Consider the following 20,996-nt stretch of genomic DNA (forward strand, 5'->3'; position numbering starts at 1 on the left):
GAACTCCCTAACGAGCAAGGTGTGCTGAAAAGGCCAGTACGTCATCAAGAGGACAGGTGACAGGGTCCAGACCCTTGTCACGAGCCCAATGGCGAGCCCAATGGCAGAACCTAGTCCATTTATTCTTATACTGGGACCGAGTCGGGGGCCTCTGGGCCTGCTGAATGATGTCCAGTTGTCATCCGAAAATGTAACTCGTTGAAGCCTCAGCTGGTCAGCAACCAGGCCGCTAGCGCCAGCATGGCCAGGTCCGGATGTTCCCCGGTCATGCCCTGCAGCGTCAGGAATCCCCTCCTGGAGATCAGAAGGTGGACGGGACCCTGGGAGCACAACTGCAGCAGATCCAAAAACCAGACCGGCCTTGAAGGAGGCTTGCTTGTCCAAAGGGAGGTCGGGCAGAAACTAACAGCTTCTGGTTAGCTACAGCCAAGAGGGTGTCTGCGTTGGCTTGCCGCAGATGCGGTTCTGAGATGGAATAACAGCACTTCCCCAAAGACTAGAGAACCTTGTCCTCGTTGTAGAGGCAACTAGAGGAGGCTCCCATGGAGGAAGACGACAAAGATGATGGTTTAGAATATAAAGAGGCTGCGGCCACCACTGAAGAATGAGGCTGCAGGTGGGAGGCCAGGAGGATTAACTTCACGTCCATCAGCCTAAACCTGCTGTCCCACTTCTTGTTCATCTGGGCGTTGTCCCTGGGCTTCTTCCATACCTTTCGCGCCACCTGCAGGACATCTATCTGTGAAGGAATGCCAGAACAGATCGTGGTGCGCTCACCCAAAACCTCTGCTAGCATTCCTGACTCCTGGGAGACTTCCTCAGGCAGAGGGACCCCCCCAACAACTCTGCCAGGCAACGAAGGTAGTCATGAAAGGCCTTAAGAGATGCCGAGTATTCAGCGTCCTGGGTGTCACCATCGTCATGCCCCTCCCCCCGTTACAGACAAAGAGGAGACCGGGCCTTGGGACCAGTGCCGACAGGGTCCCCCTCCCCACCCCAAGTCCGGCACCAAAGACCGGTCCAACGGCTGTTGAGGGGGAGGCGCTAGTGGTACAGGAGGAGGTGGAGGGGTCTGAACAACCGTTAGGGCCTGGACCGGGGGAGGAACAGGCACTGGAACTGGCAGTGCTGGAGGAACAGGAGTTCCACCCAGAGGAGGGGAGCGAGGAGGCACCATCTGCGGGATAAGCTTCTTTACTATATCCTTCAGGAGCCCCTTCATATGAGTGGAATGCATGAGGAAGAGGAAGCGCTCAAAGAAGCGTTCCTCGCTAGCTGCCGGGTCCCTAGGGGCACAGCCTTCCGAGGCACATGGCCTTTGCTCCTGGTCAAAGCACAGAGGCGACGGAGGCATGTAGCCTTAAGGCTGCAATGGGTAGATGTATCCCTGAGGAGACTAGTTGCCTGTGCATGCAATCTGCTGCCGCTTCCAGAGGGAAGGGGACTGGGATCATGACGCAATGTCCATTCAATGGGCTAAAGCACGGGTGGGACCTGAGTTGGATCCAAGATGGTCGACCTCAGAGTGAGCTTCGGTAGGCTGGACGCACTTGGCACCTGTACCGGTAGCCATTTTGGATAGAGCTGAGGAAAGACTCTTGAAGGCAGCACTCAACGATCCAGAGGACAAACTTTATCGCCCTTCCAAGGACAGCCGGTAGGGCCCCTGAGCCCCTCAGTTTATGAGCCAGTAGCCTGGACGGCCTAAGGTCTTTAACCGGAGCACCAGAAGTGCCCCCCTGGGACACCTCGCCTTCGGAGCCGGTAGCCTTAGAGGCCTCGGGCCTGCACAGAACCTGAATCTGAGGAACCCCTATCAGTGGGAACACCATGGAAGGAGTTGCCATGCTGTGGAGCTGTGCTGAACAGAGGGCCTACCATGTATTGACGAGAGGCCCTGGAGATGAAGTCCTTAAGGTGGGGTGGAGTGATGAAGTTCTCCCTCCAGCGCAGCAACCGATTCTTCAATACCCTGTCAGCGAGAGCGCTGCAAGCCGACCATGTGTCCCAGCGGTGGTCGTGCACCAAACACTCAAGGCAGAATGCATGGGGGTCCGAGGTCAGGAACACGCGATTGCATGAGGCACATCTTGTGAATCCTTCTGCAGCCGACATGCGTCGGGGTAGGCGAGGCACCAAAGTGAAGTTAAATAACATTGAAAAAACAAAATGGGGAAACTAACTAACCAAATAATTGTTGACAACCAGAATGACAGTCTATGAGGGTGCGATGCAGGCGGATGCCTTAGCATCGACCCCCCGGTGTTGACTGTTACTCATTTGTAATCAAGCGGGTAGTGGGGGCACTAAGCAGTTCTTTACTGCCGTATTGGTCCTCCCCCCGCCTCTCTCTTAATCCTTGTATAATTCTGGCCCTTATACTCTTAAAAAAAATACCTCCCCACCTAGCACTTCCACTAGACTGTCTCGCAGATCCAATTGCCTCATCACACTATAGGGGGTTATTAGTAACCAAGACACGCTTACCCGAAAGTTGTTCTGCACACATGCACTTTCCCCTCCAGATCAGGGATGGTATGTGAATATACTGCATGAGAATGACAACGCGGCGCATGCCCCGTGCGCGTCCCTAGCAACAGTAGCTGTGGCACGCACGCGCAGCACCGCATTTGCACTCAGTATATGCCTCATGAGTTTGGCCGCTACATGCAGCTTGTGGTTGGACTAACTAGACAGTTAGACAATGCATGACCCAGTTGGACCATAGCAAAAGATCAAATAGAGACACGATCACTTCACGCATTACGATCGCGCCCGTGATACGGTGTCCCACACCAAGATGGCGCCCCACACAGGATGCACGTGCGCGTCTGCTCCCATGGCAACCTATTTTGCTTGGGAGAGCCGTGCAGCGCGTCCTTACAACGGGCGGCTTCATTTGGCATCCCGTGGGCAATTCTTTTCCAAGTAAGTTACAAGGAAATGCAGGCATTTACCAATAGTCTATGATCACGAACGTTGAACTGTGATTCACTTTAGTCTCTGTGTGTAACTAGCACGGATTCAAAAATAGCGGTTAATAGCCCACACTAAAGCTACAGTCTCACACAGCCTTCTGGCTTGGGAGCGTATTAATTAATATTACCCCTTTTTTCTCCATGCCTCCAGTTGCTCATTATTGGAGCCACAGCCCGATACTGCCATTGCACCTGGCGAGACATTTGGGTCTTCCGACCGGGTGAGTCATTATGAATTACATTAACAGCACTCTAGAGCATGACTCTGCACCCAGGATCTAACACTTATAAACTGCCTGCTGTGTCACTTTAATCACACAGGTGACCATGAATCACCTCTGCTTATCAAGAAAAGCAGTTTAGTGTATCTCCATTCATGAGGGTTACCTTTCGAGTTTCTTAAACTTTATATAAATCCAATGAGTGTATCCTTATACCTTGTAGGAATCCCAACCGAATTTTGTTGAAACTAAAACACGTCCTGCCCTGATGATGGATTTCCAATAATCCGAAACGCGTTGGCACTGATTACTCAATAAGAGTGTCTTTAGGAAAACTTTTGAACGGAGCAAATGTAATTACTCAGAAGCAGGGAAACACAAATGTGACAACTACCCTGTATTTGAATTGCCTTATCGGCTTAGCTGAGATAAAGTGTACTTTACTTTTGTTCTCTACCACACACGGTTTGTTTAGAGCGTTCTTTTAGCTCAATTGAAACTTTATCCTTTGTTTTTGAATGATAAATTGACTTGTATGAACTAATCTGTGAATCAAATTAGTTTTTTGCACACTTCTAAGGCATTAGTGTGGTGTAAATTAAATCGGTTTATGTGACAATATAACGACAACCGGTCAGTCTTATGTCTGTTTGCTTTCAGCCGGATTGATTCTTGTTTGTAGGCTCACAGCTAGACAGAGCCGAATGTACCGTTTGCTATTTGAACATTAGATAAAGTCAATTACACCACTTTGAAGACTGTTGAGATTGACCCTTGTTGAACAAATCTTCCCATGTGGGAGTCTTTAGTCTCTGCAAGGCAGAATTACCACTTGGGACTAGTTCCCGGTTAGGAGTGCAGCACAGGGTTACCGGCTGGCAACGGTCAGTGTGTGTCTTGTTCTAGGTGGGGCAGTCCCACTCCTGATGCCGCGTGCTATATTAAATTTAAAGGGGAGGCTCAATTTTCCACTGCCAAAGGTTACGGTACCGTCCCCAGGTTGGTGGGATGCCCACAAGGAAGGAGGAAAGGGCACGGGACGTATGAGAACATAAGTCCGCAACCTTCAGCTCCCTGCATGTTTTTGACTACAACTCCCACAGGAGTTGTAGTCTAAAACATCTGGAGAACCAAAGGTTGCAGACCCCTGGCTTACCCTGCAGAACAACTTAGCCAACCTCACCTAATGTGGAACCAGAAGAAACTGCTGACCAGAACCAGAGAATTGCAAACTGAACCGCTGAAATAAATCTATGACACGATCCCACTGTTGGCCAATGGAGAACCCACCCACGTGCAGAATCATCATCATTAAGGAGCTCTTGACAAGAGATGGAGTAATGACCTGGAGAGTCTATATGAAGGAGAACACTATTTGGTTGGAAACCCCAGAATTCTAAATTGTAATACTTAACCTTTAAGTTACTGAAGAATTTTAGACCAATTTCGAGAGACTCCCCAGAGAAAAATTTCTGTTTGATCAGCGGCCAAGAGGAAAAGGAGAGAGTGGGCGAACACGCTTGCAAATCATGAGCATTAGGAGATGAGAAGTCTCGGGAAGCACTAACCAAGCTGGCCTTTAACCTGACTTACTAAGTGAAGACTTTGACGGCGAGACCTTTAAACAGCTGACTTGCAAGAGGTCACTGTTCACTACGAGCACTGGGAAAAGTGGAGTGAGGGTTAAGCTGCAGAAAGATTCAGAGGGGAGAAGGAATGAGACGGTTTGGTTGAAGTTTGATTTGCTACTTAATTAACTTCTCCATATACCAACTTCCACTCCCCATTTTGTTATTTTCAATAATAAAATATGCAGTGGAATACAATTTCTAGTCAGGTCATTATTTCGCCAGAGGAATTGTGAATAATTGTTTTATATAATGAACATCTTTCAATATGTTGCTGCACAATACAGGGTGTATCTTTTATACCTCCTTATGTTTAGTTTTGAACTAGAACCTCGAGCTGAGCAGACATGTAGAGACCCTCTAAGGAAGGGTCTCCAACTGCCCGGGGAACGGTAGAGGGTTAAGCTGATTGTTGCTCTAAGAGGAGAAATTAATTTACCATATGAGGTCTCAGATACTGGAGGCCCAGGATTACTTGTCGGGAGCTGTGAGCCCAGGCACTATTCGCTCATGCAGTTGCAATGGCGTTTGGAGCAGTGACCTAGGCGGCCCTCATAAGTTTGATTCAACAACACAGTCGCACCATCACGGATGTCGTGACGTCAGTGTTGTCACACTGGGAGAACGTCATGACATCATCACGCACCACCAATCGGGGAGCGAGCAAGTCTGAAAGTCTGAACCCTGTGGTCCACTGCAGATGAAACTTGGCAAACACAGCAAGACAGCGATTCTAAATCATCGTGTTCCTGCACAAGGGACTAACACTTCAGATTATTTGCTCATCTGTTTTTTTACCCTAGCTGGCCCGGTTATCGGCCTGCCTTGTCTCCCCTCGATTTGGCTGGGTAGGTGGAACTGCAAGTATGTTTTTCAAGCCCGGTCTTTTCTCACAAATAGGAGGGGATACTATGGGGGAAAAACCGGTGATGGAATCATTGTTCTGCAGCTTGTTCTTACTGCTTGTTTTTCCTTGTCAGCTGAGGAGAGAACCATTAGGGGTTTGATCTCCCCTTTTTTACTCGAGCCCTCTACAACCAGGTCTCATAGCTCCTTGGTGGTGGTGCTCTTTAGAGGAAAATCTCCCTTAAGAGGGGTCTACTTGATGTGGGCAGTCACAGGACCTGACAATTGCGACAGTAACAGACATCAGAGGAATATGGGTGGCATAGTGGCCTCGAGATGAATTGGGAGAGACCAATACCAGTGAGGAGGTTGAGTGTTCTGGACTTACAGTGGCTGAATAGCACTCTTTGATCAGACCGGAGTCCTTCGCTGCTTTCCATTGCAACATGCTGCCTCTAATAACTTCCCGCCTGGCGGAGCCTCGGTCGAATGAGGTTGAGTGTTCTGGTGTTCGGGCTAACAGGCATACAATCCCTGGTTCGGCTGTTCCGTTGCAATATCTACTGTTGGGATACTGTTGGATTGTTAAATTAGCCTGTAAGCAGCGCAGAGTTTTCCTTGTAAAATGGAGAGTGCAGCTTCCGATACAGCTGAGGTGTCGGGGACTCGCACGCGGCAGGAGGTAAGAAGGCAAGCAGTCTTTGCTACTGCTCTTTCAAAAGTACATGAAACCCATAATATTGCAGAGGAAACTTGCAGCAAACTTGCACTCAGACAGCAGTCAGCGTTGTTCCCCGATTCAACGTCTCCCCCTCATGTCTGCTTTAATGAGGGCCATGAAGTTGCTCAGACAGCTCAAACCTCCCACTCCCGGCAGGGAGAGGAAATGCTGCGCTGCACGGGTGGCGTCCTGGGTGGGGAGTCTAATGTAGAGGCAGTAGGAATTCTATCTATCGAACAAAACTGTAAATATTATATCGGAGAAACTACAATTGCAGATTACGGACATTACTGCGACTGAGAAGAGGTCTTATATTTTAGAGAACTAACAGAGAGATTCAAAGCCTCCATTGTCAGGTCCAGGGCGAAAGCTTATAGGAATATCTACCCCGCAATGTCCACATGGAGCTCCGGTAGACCTATTCACGGAGCGGACTCCCATCCAGGATGTGGAGAGAAGGCTTATTTCGCCCCAGTGGATAGAAAGGCAGACGGACTTGGAAATGAGGCAGACAGATGAAATACAAAATGACCAGGGAAATAGTGACAAGGATTTAGCATGGTGTTCAGGGAAGTGCCAAAATATGACGTTGGCTACCCATTAGTCAAAGGAATTGGCTGAGTTGACCCTCAAAATAGCCCAACAAAAATGGCTGAGTTTGACCCGGGTCAATGATCGTCTTCGGATTCCCGACCAATCTTTACTTCAGGCTGATGTAGTCGTGGAGCAACAAACTAAGGAGCGGAGTCAATCGTCTCCCTCCATGCTGGTGGGTCAACGGACAGGAGGTTGTAAATCAGCCAGTCAGCAAACGGAGGGGTGGGTCGAAGAGGAACTGCCTAAGGAGGGAGTTCCTACTGCCCAAATAAACCCTAACTTCCACTCAGATCCGGGGACTGACCGGAGTGAATGCCAGTCCAGATTAATAGCAAAAAGAGGTGACTCAGACCCTTAAAAAATGGGGACAAGCAAATATCAGAGGCGCGAGCCTCTATGGCAACTTCCTATTCTTCGTCTTCCTCTAGTGAATGCCCAGAAGATTTAGAGGACATTGAGGAAAGGAATGGGAGTGGAAATGGCCAATTGAGAACTGAAGACAGAGCCCTCCTGCAACAATTAGTGATTGCATCGCTAACAACCTCCTTACTGGCCTTTATGAAATTATATGAGGCTCTAAATAACAGTCTTCAGGACCAATCTGCCCTATTATCGGGCATTGTGGATAAACTGACAGGACTAGAAGCTCTGGCCAATAAAATGGACTCAAGGCTGGAGAGAGAAGCTGAAAACATCTGTAAATTGGCAAAATCGGTTGTGCGATTTGGCCAGGAGAGAAACTACAGAAAAGTCAGTGATGATGGAGGCATTACTGCTTGATTGTAAATGGATGCAGGCGCACCTTATGAGTGCCTCGAGATCTGAAAGATCTGTATTGGAAGACTCAGTGGTAATGATTGAAAAATGTATTCCGATGGAGAAAGCTCTGTCTGTCCCAACTATTCAGAAACCGGAGGAAGTGGCTACCGAAAGTAATGGCTTCTCAATGTTTAACAAACAAAAAGGGACAAAAAATCATAAAGTGTCACTTAGTAGCTCTAGGACCATCGATCCTCCTAAGGAATGTCCCCAGCCTAAAAAGAAGTCTAAAAATGTGACAGGGCTGCCTAAGAGGAAATCAAATGGATCAAGAGCGTTCTTGAGAAATCTATGTTCGCCACCTCTATTAGACAACCTGCCACCTCCAAAAAAGCAAGGAAAGAACTACTTCTGTTGGAACCAAAGCCAACCAATGAGAAGACTAACACAGCCGAAATAGCCCAAGAGTTACAACTGGAGACACTGCAGAGTTTAGATCTGAACGACCTGATCGAAGAAATGGAGAGAGTGGAAGAAGACAAGCTGTGGAAGGAGGTGAGCTCCTCGGAATGGGTGAAAATCGAGAGCCAAATCGATCCGGCTCCTAAACTCCAAAAAAAGACTGAGAAGACTATTACAGTACAACAGAATCAACGAGGGGTGCAAACGGTCCTTGTGGCCTTTAAGACATTGGAAGCCAAAAGACAGACTGGTCTCCTTGCTGGAACATCCCCGGAGTCGGCTGCTAAGAACTTGGAGAGTGGAAAAGATGATGCCAAATCAAAAGACCCCGATATAAAAAGCAGGAGTAAAGGAAAAAAGGAAAGTGGTAAAGCCGATGACCATACAAGCTTCAAAATATTTGTTGAAAGGACTGTTGAAGACTCAAGTATGCCGGTATTAAATCGAAGAAATGGCCTAATATTGCTGAACTGTGTTATTCCAGCAAACCAGATGGCTTCAGAGGATATTAAAATTGTGGAATTTGTGCGGGAGAAAAAGACTGATTGGGTTATTTTACATCTAAAGACAAAGGCGAAGAAAGAGCTTGTCCTGTCTCTGAAAGATGGTTATGAAAACCAAGCAAATTGGAGAGAAGCAACGGTCCCAAATGAAACTTCAAAACAGGAAGATCACCCCGGAATCGCAAATTCAAAATACTGGGCTAAGATTGTCTAAGGTGAATGAGAAGGGGCAAGTTGGTACCCCCCTGCATTTACAAATAATGACCTGACCCTACTGACCTTCATAGTTGCAAATCAGAAGAAAAATCCGCAGGGGGAGGAGTTGTAAGTAGAAGCTAAAAAGGAGGCAAAATCATGGGACTGGCTTGCAGGAGCTTTGAATAGTCCGAAAACAGATTAGATTTTCAACCCAGATAGATCTGAACCTCGAAAAAATCTCCTGGAATACAAGAGGCTTTGGGACTTTATTCTCACAAAAGATCCCAGATCTGGGGAAGTTTTACATCTTATGTTTCCAGGAGACCTGGTTGAGGTCAGCACCACAATGTGAAGGTCATGTGGTTTTCTTGAATCCTGCCCCGATGGGCCTAATAGGAAGACCATATTCTGGCCTGCTAACCCTAGTTAAAACAACATCGGACTAGAGTGTAGTGCACGTGGATTGTCCTAATCCGTATGTCCAAGCCTTACTGCTGACACAAATGGGGGCTGTACAAAAAATTCTGCTGCTCTTAATCAACATATATTGGAGGGTCAATATGTCTAATGAGATTAAGCTTGCAGATTCTGTAACCAATGCAACAGACTAAGTAATGCTTGAGTTGGACAATGCGATTTTCGTAAGTGGAGATCTAAACATGAAACTCATAGTCAAAAATTGCCATACTTTAGAAAGGAAGTAATGGAATGAAAGGGAAAGGGAATGGATGAGGGCAATGAGAACAAGAGAAATGTACATGCTAAATTCCCAAACTATGGATGATATACCTGGAAGAAGGACGTGAAGATCTGGGATGTTGGAGTCATGCAGCAACTATTGCTTTGTGTCCAGGAGCCTAAGGGTTAAGATTGAGAGCTTCGAGGTTATGCCACAGGATTTCAGCGTCCATGACCTTTAGGCCTTATGATCCAGGGATGGGAAAGGGGGAATAAACCCTGCACAATGGGAGTGGTGGATCTGGAATGGGAAGGCAACAGGTTAAGGCTAAGACAAGGCGATGTGACCAAGGTGAGTGATCGATACATCACAATGAAGTAGAATACGGGGGTATTTTGAAGGAATTCAGCCAACAGAGAAATAACATAAAAGTACACTGGGTACAAAAGCATGTCTATGACCCAGAGTTGGTAAAGAGAAAAAGGGAGATGAGAATGGATATTAGAAACATCAAGAACAATGGACAAAATTCCAAACAAGGCCAAATCCGGAAAGCTAGGCAGAAATTTAGAAATCGGTGCAAACGATCAAAAATAAACAGAGCACAGAATGATGCAGAGCAAATGCTCAGGCCGGTTTGCGCCAAAAATTCACAAAATACCTGGGAACTAACAACGGGGGAATTTTTCACCCAGCCAAATCCATCAATATGGTATCCGAAGGGGATTGGGTATCGGACTATACCTCCTTATTTGCAGACCCGGGGTGGAGAACCCATTGCATCAGGGACTGCTTAAATACTACTTGGAATTTCGTGTTTGACCTCCATGATGCAGATATGATGATAGGACAACTTAGCTCATCCCGAGCAGCAGGACCAGATGGCCTGAAAGAAGCATAAGGAACAATGGGGTAAACTTTTAGTGGTTATGTTTAAGCATATTATGTTAAACAAGGAAATTCCATCTTCCTGGAGGGAGGCCAACATTGTACCGAGCTTTAAAAAAGGCGACAGGGCAGAACCCAAAAACTACCGCCCCATTGCCCTCCTTGACTCAGTGGGGAAACTCTTTGTGTCAGTCTTGCTTAGGGACTTGAAGCTATGGGCGAAGATGAGCGGTGTCCTGGTCCCGAGACAGACAGGTTTTGTCAAGGGGGTAGGTACATTGCTCAATCTATTCATCATAAATATTCTCAAAGAAATGGCATTAGAAACAGATTCTTGCCTTTATTTATCCTTCATAGAACTCAAACAGGCGTTAGATGGGGTCATCCGAAAAAGATTGTGGGCCAAGTTGAGAGCCTCGCACTGTCCTTTAGGTCTAGTGGAGGCAATATAAGCACTTTATACCAACACCTCAGTGAGGATTAGGTTGACGGATAAGGGTCTTCGCTCCCAGAAAATACCCACATATAGAGGCTTAAAGCAGGGATGTGCCCTAGCACCACTGCTTTTTTGCCTCTATATTGCTGACTTGGTGGACTCTCAACTTGAGGTGCCTGCCTTCGCTCCTAAAATAAACCAGAAAGTGGGGCCTTGGATCCTATTTGCCGACGATCTGGTCTTTTTAGACCAGACACTGATCAGTCTGCAAAGGAGGATTTCAACTTTCAACACCTATTTGAGTGAAAATGGCATGAAAATCAATGTTGCCAAGTCCAAAGTTGTAACCATGAAAGCTGCAGGAAAAAGGAAAAAGGAGAAATTTACGTGGAGAGTAGAAGTAGCTCCATTAGATGTAGTGGAATCTATGCTTTATCTGGGAGTGGCTATAAGCCGGAGTATGAGCAAAGTTGATCAATATAGGTACTTGAGAACAAGGTTGGCTACCGTAACCAACCGGGGAATAGCCTTCCACCAAAGATTTTGGCAATTTATAATGATACCAATCATCTCTTTTTATAAGCAAAAGGTTGCCCAGGTTTTAAGCTATAGAGCAGAGGCGGTTATACATCTAACATGGAAAGTATGGGAAAAATTGGAAGGATTCTTTTGGAGTACATTTTTGAGATTCCCGAATGCACTTCCAGTGAGAGCAATTAGATATCAACTAAAGGTGCAGTCGCTGGAATCCATGGTGGTGTGGTAGTCTGTGTCCCTGTATAGAAAATGTGTATATGAGACAGAAGAGACACCTTTTTCTACTGTGAACCCAGATAAGGAGGGTGAAGGGGGACAGGATAAACATGTTGCTGCATGGAGATTGAAAGTGGAAAGGATCTTGCTATCCAATAGGATTCAGATGGCTGAGTTTATTAGAAATCCATTTCAAGTAAAAAAAAGTTATTAAATCTAGATTGAATGAATTCCATTGATAAGTGTGGTCGTGATGAAATTAGACGACCCATGAATATGGAAAAAAAAGGTCTAAACTGCCTCCCTTAATTCTTGCAGAAATGTCCCTCTCCTATTTACTGAGACCTTCCTTTAAGGTGTCAGCTAAATATCCTCGGAACAAGGGAGGTCCAATGGTTGAGAAAAATTCCAGGAGTTGTGAACGCCCAGTGTAGATTTTGTAAAGAACCAGGATCGGTTGAAAAACTACTGCATTTGGTAACCGGCTGTGAGTCGCTAAATCAAGCTAGAAGTAACTTTTGAGGGGAATAAAAGGGAGTGGGAGAAACTCTGAGCCATGAGGAATGGTGGGATTAGGTTTTGTCTGGGGAGCAAACGAGTTTGGTAATAGCTGTGATGAAGATGACTCAATCTGTGCTAGGCAGAAGCCCTGATTGGGGGGTGAAGAAAGTAGCAACTAGGAGTCTAGCTAATTAGAAAGTGATGAAGTTCTTGCTGCCATCCTTCTATTTCTGTGAATGGTTTTGGATGATGAGGTTTCTGTTTTGATTCTATCTCTATGGCTGGGTAAGATGTTTTAATTGAATCCAGTTGTATGGAATTGCAATGTTAAAGATTTTATTTTTGTCAGATTGCATTGCTTTTGACTTTTAAACCAATAAACTTTTTTTTTTAAAATACCACAATATCCTGTACAAGAGGAGGAGGAAGCAGCATTGCTCAGCTACCCTTTGCGACTAGTAAAATTCCCCTTAAAATAGCTTGGCATACAATCACCAAGGATCCACAGCGATTCTTAGATCTCAACCTAGTTCCTATAATGAAAAAGGTTTGGGGCAGATGAGAACACTGGGCAGCCTTGCTGCTTTCAATGATGGGGAATGCAGTGTTATTAAACATGATGCTGCTGCACAGGTACTTACATATTGTTAAAAAAAGTCTGCTTGAAATACCAAAGTAATATTTTGATAAAATTGAATCTGCAAACCTTTAACTGCTACAGTAAAGCAAACAGCCATGATAGCGATTCAAACACTTTGTTGGTCAGTGTGTAGGGGGTGGGGAGAGGATCTATGTTTTCCAGATGTTGGAAATTATTGTTGGGCATCCAACTTGGTGGTGGCAAATAAATGTCTGAATGGGGACACGTCTAATTTATATCTACATGTAGAGAAATACTGTAGTCCCCTTCAAAAAAGTATACAGTAGGACATCACATGGTGGTTTTCCCCACTTATGTGGCTGGTGGTACATACCTGGCACCCAGTAAAGAGGGCCAAGGGACAGAAGGGCAAGATCCTCCTGTAAGCATGCATCTGGGTCAATAAGGATATTGTAGAGGTAGGCAAATGAGGAATAAATAGTACTGGAAAGCCAGAGGAGTTATAGCATTGAAAGATATTGTAAAGGATGGCACTCTCCCCTTGTTTGGAGACCGTAAAGTTAAGTAACATTGACAGGGCATGAGTTTTGCCAGGCATATGCAACTCTTGACATGCCCTGCAGGCAGTTTCACAGGCATTGTTATCTGCTGAAATACTCCCCCCACTGGAAGCCAATTTCAAAATCTTACGTAATCAACTTCACGGTACAACTTCTGTAAAAGTCAGTCACTCAAAAAGGAGGGTGGAAGTACAACTAGAGCAGAGGCACCGATGAGTTCATAGGAGGTGGGGGTTGCAAGCTGGATTATAATCATTCACTTCAAATTTCTGCAAAGACTTCATTATTCCAGCGTCGGGATATAGCAGAAGGGAATGGCTGATAATTCCCTTTGTCTCGGTCGTGGAAGTGCACTGGATGCTTTATCCATACTTTATGGGAATGTAACAAACTTCCACGCTACTCAAAGGCAGGATATGTGGGTTAAAGTACTTGGCTAGTCATTGAGTCCAGAAAGCAAATTAGGCATTAATGGGAGATTCAGAGATCACAAAATATGACAGGTTATTTGTGTACACTGTATTTATGGTTGCTAAGAGACATCACTATTAGGTAAGGCACCGCTATTATTCCGGCCATTAAGGTCTGGATGGAGGGCATGGACCACAGCATGACCATGGAACAGAAGAAGGTCCAAAAGTAACAGATTTGAGGTCGGTGGCAGGTGCCATTAGCGGACATCCAGGAGATTTCACAATTACAGGCGGGATAGCAACTGGTTCTGGGCAACAGTGTAGGCGTGATGGGTTCAGGGGCCATGAGGAACATATAGAAGAGGACATTTTGTGGTTCATTATTTTAGATATGCACACTCGCATTCTAAACTCCTCTGACACATTCTACCCATACCTGGACTCTGGTCCCCGAGGGCATTCAGCCTTCGGCGCATTGGGACCATATCAATGGGGAAAGGCGCTATACAAATGATGAGGATAAGTTACTATTACATTATAGAAAACACTAAGAGGCTCTCAAGCAGTTTCAAGAAGAGATGCCACTAAATTGCCTATTGACTTGAATTTTATTATTTAAAAAGTCTTAACAAAAAGTAACATTCATAATTGTCACTTACTTGCTTTTGCAATTGAGTTATCTTTTCATTCGTAATTTGGGAGTTCTGGCTTTTTTTCTTGAAGTCCTCCAATTGATCTTTCAACGTGGAAACTACAGAAGGAAGAATGTTTCAGAAATGTAAATGTTACATTTCCTACAGTGTCAGTGCCCAAATAACAATTGCGCAAATAGTAATACAGTAGGTGCCTAAGTGTAATATATACTAATTCATCAAAACCAACATTTCACTTTAGATTTGAGCTTGTACTGTATGTTTGTTTCATAAAAAGTGCCGGCATGTAACAAATAGATCAAAGCACTATATAATAAAAAGAAAGATTTCTTAAGAAATGGAATTGGAGTACAAAACGAGCCCACAAATAAAGCCAACATATTAAGTCAACAGTTTACAATAATATTTAAAAAAGCAGTATCAAAATGTTCACAGAAAACACTTTAGTTTCCATGAAATCTAATTGTGATTGGCACTGAATTCCAGCGAGAACACCTTCTTGTGGGATTAACCTTTTTTAATCTTGGCATTATTTACTATGGAAACCATCTATGGTGTGGTAAATTATACACCCTTAAAAGATTTTCAGTTTGCTGTCCAGACAGAAAGGATTAAATGAATAAACGTATATGTTGACGAGGTAAGCTAACTTCAAATTAGGTGAAAAGAGCGAATGCAAACCAGATACCAGTCTGAGTGGCATGGAGCACAGAGCTCAGCTGAGAACAACAAATTACTTCCGGTCGGTAATGTTCTTTCAGATAATGTTCATTCCGTAGATTGCTCATCTTTAATGTATTCCTGCAACTTCAGCTGATAACAGAAAACCATTCACCAGCAGGGGTCGCTGTGCAATCTCCACGTCAGGATCCCTCAATGAGCGTCTTCCTTGATGTTAGGCAGAATCCTGTGCAGTGCCCTTAGGGACCACTACACACAATTAAGACTACAAGTGGTAATACAAGTTCACCTTTGGTACAAGCCTGTACTACACTGTTAAAGTGCTAGCAGTAGCGGAGCAGCCAGGCTTATCTCAAGAGTATATGAGCAGTAGCAGAGATTACACAAAGGGACCACAATTATTGTGACTCAAGCAAACACTGACTCAAGGTTTCAAGTAAAAAATATAAGTACATTTCTTTTTATGCCATCTGTTATAAAACAACACTTCTAGCAATTCAAAACCACACGTAAAATACGCTACACACAACCAATTCACTTGGTACAGTATAACTCAAGTTAAGTACCCTATGTTTTAACGGACCGGTGTTGTGAAACAAAAGACTTTACCGGGAATACACATGCGATCACTTTTTGACAGTAATGACAGTTCGGTCTTACAAAAGATGCGCGTATCCACGGAAAGAAATGTTACCTGGGCAAAAACACACTTAGCACCTGAGTTAACCAGAGAGAGTTGGGGGCAAAAATCAAAGGCAATACTTTTGTCAGGGCAGACAGAATCAGAGAACACTCGTTGACAGAAATACAAGAGTCAATAGGCCGGAGCCAGTGTCAAGCGGAACCGGGTTCCTGTTGTCGAGGATCACACAGTCGGACAGTTCAAGATTCAACGTTGCCAGGAGTACTTGGATATTGTCAACAGAGGAAGCAAAAGTTATAAGAAGGAGGGAAGACATGGGCAAGCTTTGGAGGAGGAGAAAAGGGATTCACCCTAGCTCCTCGAAGCAGAACACAGTACCAGTTTCCTGCAGACCCACGGTTCCTGATGCTTCGGTCATGGTGACGAGAAGGACGACGTCTGGAGGGGTCTGCACTACGCAGGGATGAAGCCAGCAGCAGCGACGGTGAATAAAAGAGGTGCTTCTTTAAAACAGGAGAAGCTCTTCAGATGGCTATCCGGACCACTAAAGCATTGTGCAGCGATTTCAACCACGAAGAGGATCCTCTGGCTGTGGAAGATGAGCTTGTTGACCCCACCAAGCTCAAGTGAAGAAGACTCCGGACTGGATCTTCTCTGGTCCTCGAAGGGTAGATAGCTCAGGACTGCAGCAGGGCTTCACCGGGACGGGGTAGTTGCAGCAGCCGTCTTCTTCTCTGCTGCTCTTCGGTTCCTTGTAGTTCCAGTGGCGACTGACTTCCAGCCCAAGAGTCCTGCCTTTTATGCGAAAATCCCCCATTCACACAGCCTGGCTGTCATTCATGCAGCAGGGGGGTTCCAGCATGGACACCCACCTCAGCCAATCATGGCAAAGTGCGACTTGGGTTTCCCAGGATACCCTGTGCAGGGGGTGACTACACCCCTCCCTCACATTCAGCCCACCTAGACACCCAAGCGCCTAGAGGAGGGCTTCTTGCAGAAGCCCGCCAAAAGACAGTGAACAAAGAAGGCAAACCTGGTTTATAATAGCCTAAAAAACAGTACCACGTTTATATAGTATAAACGCGGTACAAAAGTTAAGGTAGATACAACTGCCACCAGCCAAGTCTACATGTTAAAAGAGCAAAACAAGGCTCTAGGAGGTACAGATAAAAAAAGGCTAAGGATTAACCCCTTCCAGTACTCCATGTAAAATGGGGTGTACTGGATCTGTGGTTAAATGACTATGTAAAGTTAATGGCAACTTTACCATATTCTGGGGGAACCGTAGTCAGCCCAGAAATGGAGTAGGTGGGAAGTCTTAAAAGACAACCCTGTGTCACTGCACTGAAGGTGCTGTGAAACACAAAGACGGGGGCCACTGAAGTGGTGTACTCCAGAGCCCACAATCACAAAAACAGATGAAATACACATGGCAAAACATGGGTAAGAGTTGGTGGAAAAGCTCACACTCTTACCAAGTAAAAAAAATAACTCCAGAAATCCAGCAAAGCTGCTAGGGGACTCACTAGGTAAGGGAAATTAGCCATTGAATGAGAATTCTCCATAACACTTGATGCCAGATGTTACCTTGGCAACCACACATGTAGAATGCACCGCACCCGAGGACCTCAGTTTCTGTCATTTTATCTCCATCCTCGGCAACATTGGGGAATCAAACATTTTAGATGAGCTCTCAGAAGGGTTGGATGAGAGGGCGATGAGGAATCTGTGGGTGGAACATCTCTCAGAAGAACAAGTTATTTACCCCTGGTAACATTCTTTCAACTAGATGTTCCTCCCACGTATGCCTCATCTTTGATATCTCCAATATCCATCTTCAGCTGCTTCTGAAAAGAAATTTCAGCAGAGGGCGCTGTGTGTCGATGCAGTCGACTCAATGTCCCTCGAGGGCCTCCGTCGCGAGGGTGATGTCATCAAAGGCATATATAGCACGCGCAGCGACCGTTTGCTTCAGTTCTGTTTTTTCATATCATTCTAAAGTAGAACTACCCACCTCAACACAGATTTGACCATACTAGGCTCTGAAGGAGCGAAAGCTGCAATAACAGTGCTGTCTGTCACCAGGACAAGCTTTCCCCGTACAGCAGGCAGAAAAGCCTTCAGCGCAAGTCTGATTGCCCACAGCTTCAAAAGTTTGATGTGTAGTTTGGACTCTGATGGAGACCAACGACCGCTGATTGTCAGATCGTTGGCGCGGGCTCCCCACCCCGTGAGTGAGGCGTCCGTCACTACTGTTATCTCTGGCCATGGGTGCCAAAAAGGTTCTCCCTTCAGAATATTGTCCTTGCAGGCCCACCACAGGAGATCCTGTGCAACACTGCTTGGAACCTAAAGTAGGTCTGACATGTTGCCTGAGACCATTGTATCCTGAGAGACCATTGAAAGGATCTCATTCTCAGGCGAGCCTCTGGAACCAGAAAAATGCAGGTTGCGATGAGGCAGAGAAAACTCAAAAAGTCAAAAGCCGGGAGACGCTGGGCACTCTGAAATTTGGTGACCATCTGCAGAATGTCTTGAGCCCTCACCTCGGGTGGCAAGCTCTTTCCCCAAAATGTATCCAGTGCAGCCCCGATGAACTAGTGCTTTTGAGATGGCATCATGTGAGACTAATTGAGGGAGAAGCCCAGTCTGTGGGGAGAGTGGCAGGTGACATTGAGATGTTCCAAGACTTGTTCGGCAGAACACGCCCTGATCAGCCGATCGTCCAGATAGGGGTAGATGTGAATTCCCCCACCCCCCTCTCCTGAGACTCGAAAGGCAGTACTCAAAACTGATAATGAGAGCCGCCAACGGCGAACCTCAGGTACTTTGTGCTTGAGATGAATTGGCACATGAAAGTACGCATCCTGAAGGTCCAATGACACCATCCAATCCTGGAGTTGGAGGGCCTGAAGGATCTGAAAAAGTGTGACCATCTTGAGCTTGTCTTTCCTGAGGCACTTGTTCAAGTATCTCAAGTCCAAGATGGGTCTCAGTCCTCTGTCCTTCTTGGGGATTAGGAAATATGGAGAACACCATCCATTGTTCCTCTCCGCTAGAGGTACTGGCTCTATAGCACCTTTCTCTAGCAGGGTCAACATTTCCTGCACAAGGAACAGATCTGGAACCCTCATAGAATGGCTCCCCAGTGTATGGTTCCGAGGTTTCTGAGTGAAGGGGAGGCAGTAACCTTGGGCTATGGTTTGTAAAGCCCAAGCATCTGAAATAATGTCTCGCCATTCTTTCAGATGCTGAGACAGGCTGCCTCACACTGGGGTGTCGTGACACAAGACCTCAGAGAGGTTTTGAGGCGGTTGAAGCAGTGGCTATTGGTAAAGATGCCGCTGCTTGAGTGGGCTTTGCACCTCGCCCTCCTTCACCACGCGGGAATCTTCTTTGGCCATTTGGACCAGCCATTCCTCTCGCTCTTCCAACTGAGGAGTAGCAGCAAAAGGATCTACCCTTCCAAAATGTTCCACTGGAGTGAAAAGGCGGAGACTGCCTAATAGCGGCACCCAAAGAATTGGCTGCCGCCTTCGAGGTCTGCAGCTTCTCAAGGCTGTCGGCAGCCTTGCTGCCAAAAAGATGAGACCGGTCAAAAGGCATGTTAAGGAGTCTAGACTGCACGTCCGGTTCAAATCCAGACTTCCTTAACCATGCAAATCTGCGAATTACGGTGCTTGCCGCCATGACTCTGCTGACGCCGTCAGCATAATCTAAACCAGACTGAAGAGACTCGCACATGGCCTCCTTCACATCCTTTACAATGGCCAAAAAGCCGTCTCTTTCCTCCCTTTCGAGAATATGCTCAGCTGCCACAGAAATGCAGAACCATAGAGTGCATGTGAACTTTGCCAAGGCACATGTGGAGTTGGCTGATTTAAGAGCCATGCTCCCAGGAGAAAATACTTTTGTTGACCAGGCATCTACCCTTTTATCATCCCGATTTGGTGGGATGGTCGGATAAGCTGCCTGTTTAGTTGCTGCCTGCACCACCCGACTTTCTAGGGTAGGGTGTTTCAACAAGTGTCTGGGGCCACTAGTTGAAAGACGGTATTTCCTTGTCAGGTTCTTATTTACTGCCGGACTTGACTCTGGTTTATCAATTGGCACTTACTCTCTTCTGAAGAGCAATATGAAAGGGTAAAATAGGATCTGTTTGAGGGACTTTATCCAGGATATCTGTACGGTCAACCTGTTCGAAAGGGAGGGCAGGACTGCTCCATTCTTGGTCATCAACTGCCTTTAAGAGGCATCTGCATGCTCATCTGACTCAGGCTTTCCAAATTCTAATTCCGGTGAAGTGTACACTCAACTAACTGGCTGTCTGTACATTTTCATGCAGGTCTTTCAATCTGGATTCCTCCGATATAAAACTATTGGTGACATTTGGTGTTCCATATTGCAAACCAAAGGGCGCATCATTATCAGATGGCTCATAGTCCTCATTAATAGAGGTCAGGGATTAAAGAAATCCTTCCTTGGTAAAGGAGTGAAGGTTTTCTATATCTCAGTTAAAGGCGTCCAAGGCTTTGAACGTTTCAGGTTAGATGCCCCTGGAGCTGTCAATGTCTTCGATGGTTCCGAAGGCTTCGATGGCGTTAACAACCTCGACCTGTCTTTCGACTTGTGGCTCGAAGGATCCCTCGATGATTTCTCTGTGTCGAGGTCTCGATGGCTCTCGATGGGAATCTGACCTTCGTTCAGCGCTCGAGGCCGACAGGATTTGGCTCCAGCCTTTTCATACCGGCTTCAGAAGACGCGGTAGGAGCATGGCCTGCCTGCTTCGAGGGCTTCTGGCTCTCGAATATCTTCGGCATTTCTTGCCTGAATGCATCCCATTCGGCTGGAGTGGAGGCCTTAGTGGGACAGGATATTGTCGCCTCAGGGGAGGAGTCGGTTGAGGATGTCGAAGTAGCCGATTCTTCTTCGATGAGGAGTGGTGGGAGCCACTCTGTGACCTGGTCTTTTTTGCCTTTTTTTGTCAAGGAGAGTCATCCCTCGCTTCGCCAAAAGAAGGTTTTTTCGATGGGGTAGTCGACTGGGATTTCTTAGGGAATCTACCTACCGCCAATTTCCCCTTACGCTCCTTCAGAGCTTTTCCGGTCATCGATTTACACTTTGAACAGGCTGTGGTCTTGTGCTCCACACCGAGACAGAACAAGCATACTCTGTGCGGATCCGTCAGCGACATCTTGGCATCGCAGTCTTAACACTTTTTAAACCTGGTTCGGGGTAGTCGGTGTCAAAGACTAAGACATTTTTGGATATTTCT

At 46.1% G+C, this 20,996-nt stretch overlaps 1 protein-coding gene across 1 annotated transcript in view; it reads right to left on the reverse strand.

Annotated features, from left to right (window-relative positions):
- The window catches only part of ROCK1 (Rho associated coiled-coil containing protein kinase 1), a 3,300,884-nt gene that overhangs the window by 1,463,318 nt on the left and 1,816,570 nt on the right, over positions 1-20,996 (reverse strand). The window contains exon 15 of the mRNA XM_069620881.1: positions 14,404-14,495. Coding sequence (XP_069476982.1) covers positions 14,404-14,495 — 92 coding nt within the window. The remainder of the gene's footprint in view (positions 1-14,403; positions 14,496-20,996) is intronic.

This window comes from Ambystoma mexicanum, chromosome 5q, assembly GCF_040938575.1.
Source record: "Ambystoma mexicanum isolate Mex_15411 chromosome 5q, UKY_AmexF1_1, whole genome shotgun sequence".
Taxonomy (NCBI): Eukaryota; Metazoa; Chordata; class Amphibia; order Caudata; family Ambystomatidae; genus Ambystoma; species Ambystoma mexicanum.